The sequence below is a fragment of the Myxocyprinus asiaticus genome, chromosome 31 (assembly GCF_019703515.2).
Source record: "Myxocyprinus asiaticus isolate MX2 ecotype Aquarium Trade chromosome 31, UBuf_Myxa_2, whole genome shotgun sequence".
NCBI classification, from domain to species: Eukaryota; Metazoa; Chordata; class Actinopteri; order Cypriniformes; family Catostomidae; genus Myxocyprinus; species Myxocyprinus asiaticus.
In genome coordinates this window covers 19,799,311-19,812,488 of record NC_059374.1, presented here as the reverse complement: position 1 = coordinate 19,812,488, position 13,178 = coordinate 19,799,311, and the positions used below count along the sequence as shown (strand labels likewise).

The 13,178-nt window shown below is 35.1% G+C and overlaps 1 protein-coding gene across 1 annotated transcript; it reads left to right on the top strand.

Moving 5' to 3' along the window:
• The first annotated feature begins 303 nt into the window (after positions 1 to 303).
• On the top strand, positions 304 to 4,769 carry LOC127422645 (uncharacterized). The gene is made up of 4 exons (XM_051666395.1): positions 304 to 776; positions 1,626 to 1,854; positions 2,143 to 3,274; positions 3,445 to 4,769. The coding sequence occupies exons 3-4, from the start codon at positions 2,148 to 2,150 to the stop codon at positions 3,629 to 3,631; spliced, it is 1,314 nt and encodes a 437-aa protein (XP_051522355.1). The 5' UTR covers positions 304 to 776; positions 1,626 to 1,854; positions 2,143 to 2,147; the 3' UTR covers positions 3,632 to 4,769.
• The last annotated feature ends 8,409 nt before the right edge of the window (positions 4,770 to 13,178 follow it).

Here is a 13,178-nt window from a genome sequence, read left to right as displayed (position 1 = left end):
TGTCAGTGGAAAAAAAGGACAAGTGGTATAAAAAATTTCCTCATCAAAAACAAGCAAATTGGTGTTTTTATAGAGTAAAGGGGCTGATTTTAATATTTCCTTTTAAAACAATGGTCGTAGCCAGCCTTAAAGATGGAACCTCATTATACATGTCCAAAGCATAAACGGATCAGGACAAATGCGGCAACAAAGTTTCAACTCGGGCAAGATTTCAGCAGGTCTGATGCAACAGGGCTGCAATAAAAGTTACATCTCCATAGTGTAATATAGTGTTCTTCCTCGTCGCATGCGGTTAAATAGTTCTTTCAAACGGTCTCGTGTTCTGTTCTACACTGTTATGGTATTATACAACTGGACCAAGCAGGATTTAACCAACAGAATTTACTTAATTTCTAAATGGCAAAAAAATAATAACTATATATCACTTATATGCAGCCAAAAATAATTAAATAAATAACGCGTAAAATCACAGTGCTCCATTTAGTGACGTGTTTCGAGGTGAAGTTCTGATTGAATTTGTGCTGTTTGGACTCTGTGCTGATGGGCGAGGCGGCGGATGAATACACGCTGATGTTAAACGGCTGATGTTTGCCTTGACGTGATTCTCCTCTGTTCTCCAAAACTTTTGAACGATTTATCGCGTAACCGATCAGCGTCGACATCAAATGACAAAGAGTGAGACAATGCTCTGCTAAACTGAAAACGTGAGCTCCTCCACTGCGGTTTACAACCCTCACAAGAGCTCCTCAGAGCAGCCATCAACTCAGCACAATGGAGTAAGTGTGTCAACTTTCATTCAGACTTTTAAATGAGCCGCAACTTCTTGTGTTCAAGTATTTCTTAGTTCCAGTAGAAAAGTAAAAGTAACATTTAGGGACGAGCTTGAATTGATCATGTCAGTTCCTATAGCTTTTTTATGAAGTGCAATTTTAAAATGGAGAAATGAACTAATTAACTGAGTTTGTTTTATGTATCATCTTATCTGGATTTGCTGGCTGTATCTAGATTGAATAGCTTTAAAAGTCAAAGTTAGTGCGTTTTGAAGCTCTGTTTAAATTGTGAAGTGTCTGGCATTATATCTAGGCACTTTGACCCTTATAAAATGGTTCTGAGTGAACATTTAAGAAGCAAAGAAACTTGTTTTGAATAAGTTTATATTTAATTGTCTAAAGTATACACCTGCATTTTGAATTTAAGCTGAATTCAAGCTTGAGTTTTGCCTCTCTTTCACATTTGGCACTGAACTTTACTAGAGGCATCATATTACATATGAATATTAAATTAACTACAGCAAAAGGTCACATTCATTAGATGTTTAGGTATTATTATTATTTTTTTTTATTATTTTTTTATGTAATTACACATTGGCTTGTTAAGCATTTACTTATCAGTTCAAGAATATGTTTTGAAGAACTATTTTATTTCATAATTTTCAATATTGCCTATGAATCTGTATGCGTCTTTTTCAGTAGGCAGCTAACAAAGTTGACATCTTTAATAATGTTATGGGAAATCTGTGGAATTTTAGTGGTTTTATATTGATATGCGCATTTTTATTGACACTTTGTAAGGTAATGTATTGAATTAACACATGCATTTAACATTGTTTTTATGTTTTCGTACAGGTTTCAGTTTTTCGCATCTCTTTCCGGTGTGAGGCGTTTCTTCGATTCTCGTGCATTGTGCGCAATTCACCATTTCAGCCAAAATAGAGAAAATCGTGGCAGCATAGATTATTCACAGGAAGACTCTCCTCATTTGCACAGCCGGATTAAAAGCTCCCTCTTTCCTACTGGCTAACGAAGGCCAATCATAGGCGAAGGGAGGAGTCTGAACAGACGTTGGACTAAATTGGTAAGCAGTACGACACTTTTATTTTGTCCGATTGTTGGTCGGAACGCACTGCAGCGTGTGTGTTAATGGCGTACAGTAAGTAAAGCAAATATTTTGGTAATCCACATCGTTACATCTCATTGTTGTTTTTAATTGTTAATTGTGTGTATTACTTTAGAGAAAAAAGAAACATATTTATCGATCAGTGTACGATTTGTGCATATCTTGTGGACAGGCTTGCAGTGTAAAAAATAGTGCTTCTCTGTGTTGATTTAAAGCCTTTATTTAATCCAATTTTTTTTTCAACAGATTGGATGACAAAAACTTTTGACGCTTACCCACACTCAACTTCCACGGAATCTTCTCCCGGTGCCTCTATCCCACCCTCACCCCTGGAGCATGACGTCCATATGCCCTCCGACTTGGAGGTAATGACCACTCTTCTTAAAGAAGAACTGGCGCAGCTGGAGGATTATTACCTATATGAATCGACACCCATGAAATTGGAAAAATGGCAAAAATGTGACAAAAGCCTACAAACTATGGCCACGCAGTCATATTATCAATTGCCCTGCCCTTCGTACAATGGAAACCAATCTGAAACAAATCCCAGGCTGGTTACCCTGGCAACTGGAGAGCTCGACCTGCGAGGCTTCTGTGGCGGCTCAATGGGTAGACCGAAAATGTCCAGACCTGGTCCTTATAGCTACATCCGGACGCACTGCAATAGCCAAAGAATAATGGCGAATGGATGTAAAGATGTTGAGGTCTTTGAGAAAGAAACATGGACTTTCAAAGGGACTCATTCAGGTTATGCAGAGTTGGCTTTTGACCAGTGCTCTGTTGATAAATCCTTTGGAAAGAACCATGCGAGCGCAAAGAAGGTTCGAGAATGTGCCATATTGTTGAAGGAAGAAGAAAAAAGTTTCACAGAAGATTTGTTTTACCGAGCAGAAATGATGAGAAGTTATGATGTTGGTGGGTCACCGGACACCCACCACAGGAGAGAGGGCCAGACCCATGGAATGAAGATGCTTAGCCATGAAGGGATTGCAATGCCAGTTTTGCAGTTCACTGACAATGAAAGCTGTCCGCCATTTAAACAATCCGAAGTAGCCGAGTGTTACTTTCATCAGATTACTGCCAATCTAGAGCCATATCATGGCTTCATGAATGAAATGGATCAGCCAATCAGAACTGGGGCTGTTGAACTCCAGAATAATGACTATTTGCACCATGAATGCCTTGGAGATCAAAGCTTTGAATGTCTGTCTGGAGACAGTGTCGGGTCCTCTTTTGAGTTGCCTGTCCAGAAACCAATACAGAGATCAAGAGAAAGTTCATGTGTGTTTAAACCTGATATTAAAGTAGGTTCCTTTGAGAGAAACCATGGAGAACGCAAGCAGAAGAAAAGAGACCAAAACAAGTCCGCTGCCCACAGGTATTGTAGCCATTTTTCTCATTTTGTCATTGCTGTTTAATGAGCACAGTTTGTCAGTGAGTTGTCTTTTAATGACAAACAGAAAGCATATTTACGTTTGAGTTCATACTGTATAAGCAGGAAAGGCTGAACAATGTTATTTTGTTCCACTATGGTTGAAAACACAACAGGTATCGTCAGCGTAAGAGGGCGGAGCAGGACTGTTTGGAGGAGGAGCTTCATGGTTTGGAAGGGCGGAACAGAGAACTTCGGGACAAAGCAGAATCTGTAGAGAGAGAAATTCAGTATGTGAAAGATCTCCTGATTGAAGTCTACAAGGCTCGCAGTCAGCGCTTAAAAGACGATTCCAGTGCCTAAACTGTCTCTTACCAGCATTGCAGCAGTAACTGCAACATATACAGGCTCTGACGGCATGTTTTTAATGCTCCAAATAATTAGTGAACCTCACAAAAAGAGCTCATGTATTAAAATGGTTTTGTTTATTCCAAAGCAAAAGCCGCATGGTTTTATGAAACTGGGAACAAGATATCTTTCTTAAAGCACTGTGATGATAGCTTGGTATTTAAAATTTCAGCATTGTATATGGAAAGCTGTCCATCAAGATTTTACTGAATTTCACATGGTATATTACTTCAACCATACTGGCTTGTTTTAGTGAACAAAATATGGGAGATACTCTGTACAGGATTGTTTCATTCTTTATCATGAAAGATTATGCTACTGAAGGTTGGAGTCAGTAGCACAACTTAATGAGAAACTGTAACAATGTAACGACATGGTCAGAATTCTTACTACTATTTCTTATAATGATACAAAGCACTGCTTTGTAAAATGCCATAATGTATTTGTCTCTCCCTTTTAATTTAATTTTCAGGAATTTTCTTACACTCCTTTATTTGTGAAATAGCTCATGTAATTATATTTAGAATACAGAAGACATAGTGCTTTGCAATGATATTTAAATTGCTTTAAAATATATTATAAACAACGGTTTAATAACACTTTTTTTTTTTTTTTTTTTTTTGCCTCAGGTATGGAATGCATGTCTAATACATTGAAAAGCATGTTGGGTTACAATTTACTGCATGACCCAAAATATGAAATGAATGCTTTTGTGCATTATGACAATATGTAAACATTTTTATTTTGCCTTTGGGCTATTTGTTTTACTATCATTGACATAGTGTTTTAAAAATATGTGCTTTTTTTTTTTTTTCATTTAAAATTATTGTATGTCATCAGTATGGGATGTAGATTGTTTTTTATGCAGGTCTGCGGAAAACAATCACTGTCATTTGCTGAAGGACTTTAAAATTCAAAACAATTTGAATGATTTCAACGTATTTGAACAGGTGCACATTACTACAGTAGTATACTGTGAAGTGTATACTTCTGAAAACAGAACAACGTAGCAAATTTAAATGCATATATTTCTGCAGGTTCTAATTTCATAATCTACCAACACTTGATTAATAAATACAAATTATATTGTGGAGTAATTCTTATTTTTGGTTGATTAATATGTCAATAAATGATTCTTAAATATTTTACAAATATTGTGATGAATCAATCATGATAGTACTTCATAATTAAAACAAATATTGCATTTTATTCGAAGCCATTTAAAAGGAAATCTTTTCATCGTTCATTATGAAATTCCAGTAGACTATAAAAATATCCTGATAAATCATCACAGCTGTTGAATATATATATATATATATATATATATATATATATATATATATATATATATAAAACATTTCAGCATCTATTTGAAATTAAAAGTTTTTTTTTATAAGATGCTTCATGAAATTATATTTGCCTGCGACCTGGTATTTGTGTTAGTGAAATGAAGCCAAACATGCTTGCTTTTAAGTCAAATTACTCTTCTAATGCACTACTGTGACCTAATCATTTTGATCTATTGTTTTTTGAAGAATTCAAAACAGAAAATCGACAATAATCATAAATGCTTGTTTTTAAACAAGTTATGGAGTCTTTATTGGCCGTTATAATTATGGTTTCACCATCATAAACAAATACCACCACTATACCTGTGCATAACTGTAATGATTGTTGTGTCCTCACGGTGGCATCAGAGGAACAGATGTGACGGTCACGGGAGGCAATAATCTTCCTTTTCTTTTTTAAGTGAGAAACCTGATGTAACCTTGGCAGTTTAATTCATTCAAGAACTTACAGTGTACATTTACATATGGTTTTCATTTTATTAAGATAAAATTGATAATTAAACACAGGGGAGACTGGGGCTAGCTGTCGCACGTTTTAATGCAGTGAATTATAATTTGTTGCAATTTTATGGACTTTTTTTTTTTATTTTTTATTTTTTTTAACCATGATTGCAAATGAAAAATATAGGGTACAACGGGACTAAAATTATCTTTTTTTTTTTTTTTTTTTTTTTTTTTTTTTGGTGGGGGGTGGAGTCACAAAGTTTATCAAGATTGAAGTAAAACATCAACTTTTTATTAAATATTGATGGAGCAACATAATCTGTTTATGTTTAAATTTATTTTATTTTTAAAGATGGGTTTACCCCACACACTCGAGGTAAAAGGCCCTCAGGGGGGTTATAGTGATATTGTGTAAATATAGGGACAGTAAAGTTATAGGGCAAAATGTATCAATTTAGGCAAACATTTTTGAGACATTTTTGTTAATAATAAAGATAATACTTATTAAAAAAAAAACTTCAGAAAGGGTTAACAATTTTCTGTAAATTTCAAACACATTTGGCATTTCATAACATCTCAAGTATTCTATATACAAATTAATCTCCATTGTGATTGTGATCAGTCAATGTGAGCTAACTTTGAATTCTTTTACATTTTTATAACAAATCTATTCACCCCACGTAAGAAAAACAATGTGTTTTATGGGGGCCTTTAGACCCTGCAACAGGGAGGCTTTTTTATTTATTTATTTACCCCAAATACTATTCTTTCACTTATTGGACAGATATTACAAACTTTTGATTTAATTACCTTCAACAAAACTGAAAATGACAAATAAGTCTTTCGTCTCAAAATACATTAAAAAATTTCAGTGATTCTCAAAAGCTACATAAATTTGCCACATTTAAAAAATTGTTAAATATTAGATTAAATTACCTCATAATCAAACTTTAGACTTGCATGCAAAGATCTCATAGATCAGGAAAAAATCTGCATTGTATAGGTGTTTAGGAATGTGCTGTGGTAGTTTTTGTGTTTTGGGAGAAAATAAAATTAAATGTGCCTTTTACCCCGCGGGGCCTTTAGTCCTGTCCTGTTGTGTTCACTGAACACAAATTGACCTTTTGTGATAACATGCCTCAGCAGCAGGGCATTTTGTTACACTTTTTGGTGTTGTCACAATTTAACCTGCCATTAAAGAGTCTATATAACCATTTTCAACAAAAATTAAAAACAAAAAAATGTAAAAGGTAAAATATAAAATTATAAAAACATTGTTTATACATTTATAACATTTTTAAATCGTGACAACTTGCCCCCACCTGACATTTATGAAAAATACACATGCCCTAAAAACATCAACCATTCGGTTCAAATGTACAAACTTGCCTAGATGTATAGTGTCGTTTTATATTGTGTTCACCAGTTTACCCAACACACACATTTTTGTAATTGGACTTTTGGCTCAAAACCTTATAGCTACTGAGATAGCGCTTGTCCAAATTCCCTATTTGACAACTATACACTGAAAAAAAAAGTTGATGTAAAAAAATGCACTTCATGTGGTAAATTATCTGGTTATATTCAAGCCAAAAATATTATTTAACATCACTGATACAACATGCATACACAAATGGTATGTTTTAAGGGTTAGATCAGGTAAAAATAGTTCCTTAAAGGAATATTCCGGGTTCAATACAAGTTAAGCTCAATTGACAATATTTGTGGCATAATATTGATTACCACAAAAAAAAAAAAAAAAAAGGTTACAGTGAGGCACTTACAATGGAAGTGAATGGGGCCAATTTTTGGAGGGTTTTAAGGCAGAAATGTGAAGTTTATAATTTTATAAAAGCACTTGTGTGAATTCTTCTGTTAAATCTCATGTGTTATTTGAGCTGTAAAGTTGTTAAAATCATATTTTTTATGTCATTTTAGGGTTTGTTGACATTACATCGTTATGGCAACAAAGTTGTATCTATTGACCTGTTTCATGTGACCTCACTGTATGACCGCGCCGCCATGTTTGTGACCAAAATTCAGTTTACCTTCAATGTGCTGCACTGTGGGATGCAGCAACAGTCGGCGAAATTTTTGTTTCTATTAATAAATGTTGATAAAGTGATACTGCTGTTTACTTGCCAGAACCAAAATATTCGTTTTCTTTCAATAAAGCTTTATCTTTTAAGTGACACGGCTTCATTTCGCCAAAGACAAGCAGCGATGAAGAGGAAGAACACGGATAATACACTTGTGGGTCTTTGCTCATTTATTCAGACATGTCAGTTATCTGTACACGTGCCAGTTATATATATATAACGTCATCGATTCGGATACAGTTAAACTTGAAATGCACATAGGCTATAGGATGATGTTTTTCATAACTATATAAAGGTGTGTCATAATTGTAACACATTGTAATAAATAAAAAAGCACAATAAATGTCAATATACAGTCCTACGTATTTAATGTGTATATAGCCTACTAAAGTTAGTTTTTCACAAATATGCTTCGGTTGCTTTATGCGTGCTCATGGGTTAAAAGCAGCTCTTACATTCATATAGACGGGATCATCACAGACTTTTTGTAATATTTTGATCAAATCAGAGCTGAAAACAACACAAAGACATTTGTAACTTCTGAATGAGAGATGTTTACGGTATTGTACTGGTAGACATGTATACTCGCCGGTCACACAATAGACTCGCCGGCGTACGGAGGTCAATCATGGAAATAATATACTATAATGACCGCGAAAGTCAAATTTGGCAGTATTTGAACTGACTTGAGATCTGAATACACCTTTCCTGTGACTTGGCATGGATCAAAAGCTATTTTGGGGGGGGGGTTCCTCTTTTTCACCGAATTTGGAATGCCCAATTCCCAGTGTGCTTTTAAGTCCTCGTGGTCGCGTAGTGATTCGCCTCAATCCGGGTGGCGGAGGATGAATCCCAGTTGCCTCCGTGTCTGAGACCATCGAACCCGCGCATCTTTTCACATGGCTTGTTGAGTGCGTTGCCACAGACATAGCACGTGTGGAGGCTTCACGCCATCCATCGCGGCATCCACGCTCAACACACCACGCGCCCCACCGAGAACTAACCACATTATAGCGACCATGAGGAGGTTACCCCATGTGACTCTACCCTCCCTAGCAACCGGGCCAATTTGGTTGCTTAGGAGACCTGGCTGGAATCACTCAGCAAACTAGCAAATTCCAGGGGTGGTAGCCAGCGTCTTTTACCACTGAGCTACCCAGGCCCCCCAAAAGCTATTTTTTGATGTTTTCCTTGATATTGCTTTACGGGTGTTTTTCCATTGACCGCCATTACTTTCTCCCGCTGATGGTCACAAATATGGCGGCTGCGGGAAAAAGTGACGTCACTGAAACAGGTCAATACTTTTGAAACAGTGAGTAATTAAACGTTTATGGATTGGCCCCATTCACTTCCATTGTAAGTGCCTCAATGTAACCCAGATTTAGATTTTTTTAAAGAAAAGGAAGGGACAGGTGAAAATGTATTTTTGTGGCAGTCAATATTATGCCACAAATGCTGTCGATTGAGCTTAACTTGTATTGAACCCTGAATATTCCTTTAAGGTAACAGTTACACGTTACCACTTTTCATAGCCTCAGTCTCATAGATTGTGCAACTTTGAACATTTACTAAATTAGCTAAACAAGAATACATTTGTTCAAATTTTTTAATAGCTTGTTTCCCACAAATAGTGGAAGAACATGGACTCACCATAATTTGTAAATATTTGATTACACAAGCAATCATGTGATTTGTTTTTTTCTTTCTTTCTGGAATGTCTTGACATACAGAATGAGTGGAAATAGAGAAAGCAGGTGTGATCCAGCTGTTGCACAACTCTTTCTCTATTTCCACTCATGAACACTCATTCATTCAGCCTTTAAATAGGCAGTGTGATGTGACTGCAAGTCTTTAAAGACACACTGCTGGGGAATACCTGAGTAAACAAGGATGTGCGTGAGAAGCTTAGAGACGTTAACATGTGGCCCTTGAGGCAAAGGTGCTGCACACATTTCACTCAGCAGTACTGTCAGTCTGTTTACCTTCTAGCTGATCTAGCTTAGAATTAAATGAGCAACTCAGCTTGACAAGAGAGATGGCATCACTTCAGACTGCCTTTACATGAGTATGCAAGGGGATTGTAATTGTTAGTAAAATACCTGTATGAATAGACAAACCCTTTATACATCATCCATCTTTCAATAGCAGGCTGCTTTACATGAGAACTGATTCTTATCTACCTCCAGTGTCATCAGTAGTAGTGACTTGCCATTCAAATATATGAAATCACTATTATAAACTAACATGCAAAATAATGCAGACAGCATGAGTTGAACATAAAAGCTTTATTATTTGTCCCACAGCCATGTAGATATATATGTAACAGGAAATGGATATGTCCACAACCATAGCAAAACGTTTTTTTTTTTTTGTTTTGTTTTGTTTACAGTATCTCTCTCAAACAGGGTTGAGCACAACAGAGAAACAAGATAATTACACTGGTATCTCATCTGTACAATCTGCCCTTCCAATGCCTCTGGCACAGAACTGCGTAAAATATGACTGATGGGAGTCCAAAACCACATAATTTAACTTTTATGAAAACTACACTTTCCCAGAGTAACGGAAAAATAGCACCCGATGCCAGTGGTACAAAGATCTGTTTTATATAACCACGATGAAGGATAACCACCATTGCCAAAACCAAGCCATAGTTTGCAAACACTTGTTTTAATAAAACACAGTCAGTCCACCTTCATCGAGATTTTGTGACCTTATACATAATAATCAGATGTGTTTGACACCTCATTTACTATGGCACAACAGATGCTTATATAGTAGTAATAACTGTAGCACTTAAAATGTCCTTATACTTTCAATAATTATTTCCAAGGAAAAGCTAACACTCGAATTTCCTAATTATCACCCAAATAAAACTGTTAGAACCTCTAAGCAGTATAACTGATTACGAACTGAAGACAAAAATAATCAAAATATTCTCTCTTCAGCAATGTCAAATAAGCAAATAAGCAAAAAATAACAAAAAGCTTTCAATCTTTTACTGTAATCAAGAGTCCAGAAATAGCTTAATGTTCAATAGAGTATCAGAAGGTCTAAATGTAAGGGTTTACACATTTCTGACCATTACAGTTATTTATCAAATCACAAAAGGTCAATTCCATTATTTATCAATACAGTAACTTTACCGAAAAAAAAAAGAAAAAAAAAAAGCTTAAACTGTAGATACTTGGTTTAAAAATACTACATGTTCAATATAAACCTATTACCCTTATGCTTATATACTGTATAAACAAATATATACATCTACACATCTATATTTCTAGTTTAAAGAAATTCAGCAAGATGTTCACAAATGAATATTTAACAAAATTACTTGTAGAAAAATAAATCTATACGTTAAATCTGATCCTCTTAACATGCACAGGTATCCAGTATATACACACCATTTTAGAAAAATACACAACAAATAATCAGTGTGCTCAAGCTGTCTTAGAATAAACTGTAAATTAAGGTCTAAATATGTCATATACATACACCTATTCCCATTTCCTATGCATGATATATGTTTACCCTCTCTATGCCTGTGTAACATTAACTTTGTTACATGCCCATTGCCTTAATTATGTAAAAATAGTGGAACAGAAATGAGAACAATCACAAAAAATCATATTTGGGATATTCTAAAGAATATTATTAACTATTACAAAAAAATATTGTGTGAAGCACCTTATATCCCCAATGCACAAAACAAATATGTTTCATTGTGTCTGAAAGGAAGGCACTATTAAGAGAAGATTAAATCAGGGTCACAGTCATGACTCATCATTATTACAAAATACAGGCAACATTAAGAAATATACATGCTACTAAACGTTAACAGTATTTGTAGAAGTTCATTAGAAGGTTTTTTTTTTTTTTTTTAAGATCTTCTCCCCAAGCACTACAAGCGTTATAAATAAATGCTTCTTTTTTATGTAACAAAAACGAGTAAACAAGTGCGACATTTCGGAATTCAACACAACTTGCAACTTTGCAAAAAAAAAAAAAGAAAAAAAAAAGGAGAATACCACCAGTACACACGTTTACTGTATATGTATTGTTGTAAATGCTATTACTATTAAAGGAATAGTTCACTCAAAAATGAAATTTCTCTCATAATTTACTCACCCTCATGCCTTTCTAAACCTGTATGACTTTCTCTTTTATGCAGACCACAAAAGGAGAACATTTAATGAATGTGCGTCTCCTCAATACAATGGCACTGACAGTGCCCAGAAGCAGCCCTTGAGGGAATTTTCCGTGGAGGCAAATATGTAAATCAGTACTGAAAGATCAAACCAATAAAAAGATTGCAGTGGATTTAAATTTCATGTTTTATTAGCCTTTATGTTTCTGCTGGTAGTTATTCTCCCATACACAGATGATCTCCTCTCTCTATTCTCCTCTCTATTTTTTTAAATAGTCTTGTTAACTTCCTATGTGTTATAATCTTTCCAATCACCAACCCAACACTTGTCTATATAGTACACAAGCGGAACAAATCACGCAGCACCATCTACAGACTACGATTAATACAAACATTTAGAAATGAATGGAGGGCTCAATTCCTAAGTACATCTACTCACCTAATACAGTACAGTATGTGTAGAGGAACTCTATCCTCCACTTCTTCATTGAGTCGAATTTATATACGATCCTGTCGTTTGGTCTTTTACGTGTTTTAAATCCTCCAATAATATTTATTTTATCAGTATTTTGGCAAATTTAGAAAGTTTCTCTACAAGCAACTACAAGCAGGCTTGATGATGCATTAAAAACCTTTTAAACTCTGCGGACCTGCCGGCGTGTCCAAAAGAGGGCGCCAAAAGTCAAGCATATGGAGTAACTTTTCATAGATAACCACGAATTCTGCATTTATGTTACACAAAATAACAAAATAAGGCCTGAAAACATTCACACTGCAAATCAGCGTCACCTAGAGGTCATTTGGTAGAAATATTAATATGAATATAAAAGTCTTTCAAATAGCACTTAAATAGACAAATTATATATTAAATGAAAGCTCTCATTCTAAGGAATGCAACTTATTTTGCTGCCCTAATACCACATTTTGAAAGATTTTCAAAAGAATCACAAAATGAAATATGATTTCTGTAAGACATCAAATACAAATGTCTCTTTTATGCGCCGATCACTGCTGTTGTAAGCCCCAAATAGCTAAAAACATTTTATCTTCTTTTCCCTTAGGCAGTTTTCTAAAAATGAGTCATTATTTTACTTGTCTGTGAGCTTGCTTGTGTGAATAATCCAATGTTATATCTTAGATGTCCAGAACAAAACATGCAGTCCAGCATGAATAGCATGATAAACAAATAATCAGAAATATATGTTATCGCCTATTGATGATAAAATGTTATACCCCAACGCAAATGGGGGGATCTCAGCTTTCTAATGACATCCAGACTGAGCTTCTAGTCCACTCAGAGGCCGAGATATTCTTGGAAGGTTAGAGAGGAAAAATTATTTATTCTAGTACTTGCTGCCATCTAGTGGAATAAAATAAGACTTTTGGAGGGAGATGGAGTGAACAGAACCAGAATTGCATGCTTACAAATCTCAGACAAAAAAAAAAAAAAAAAAAAAAACGAT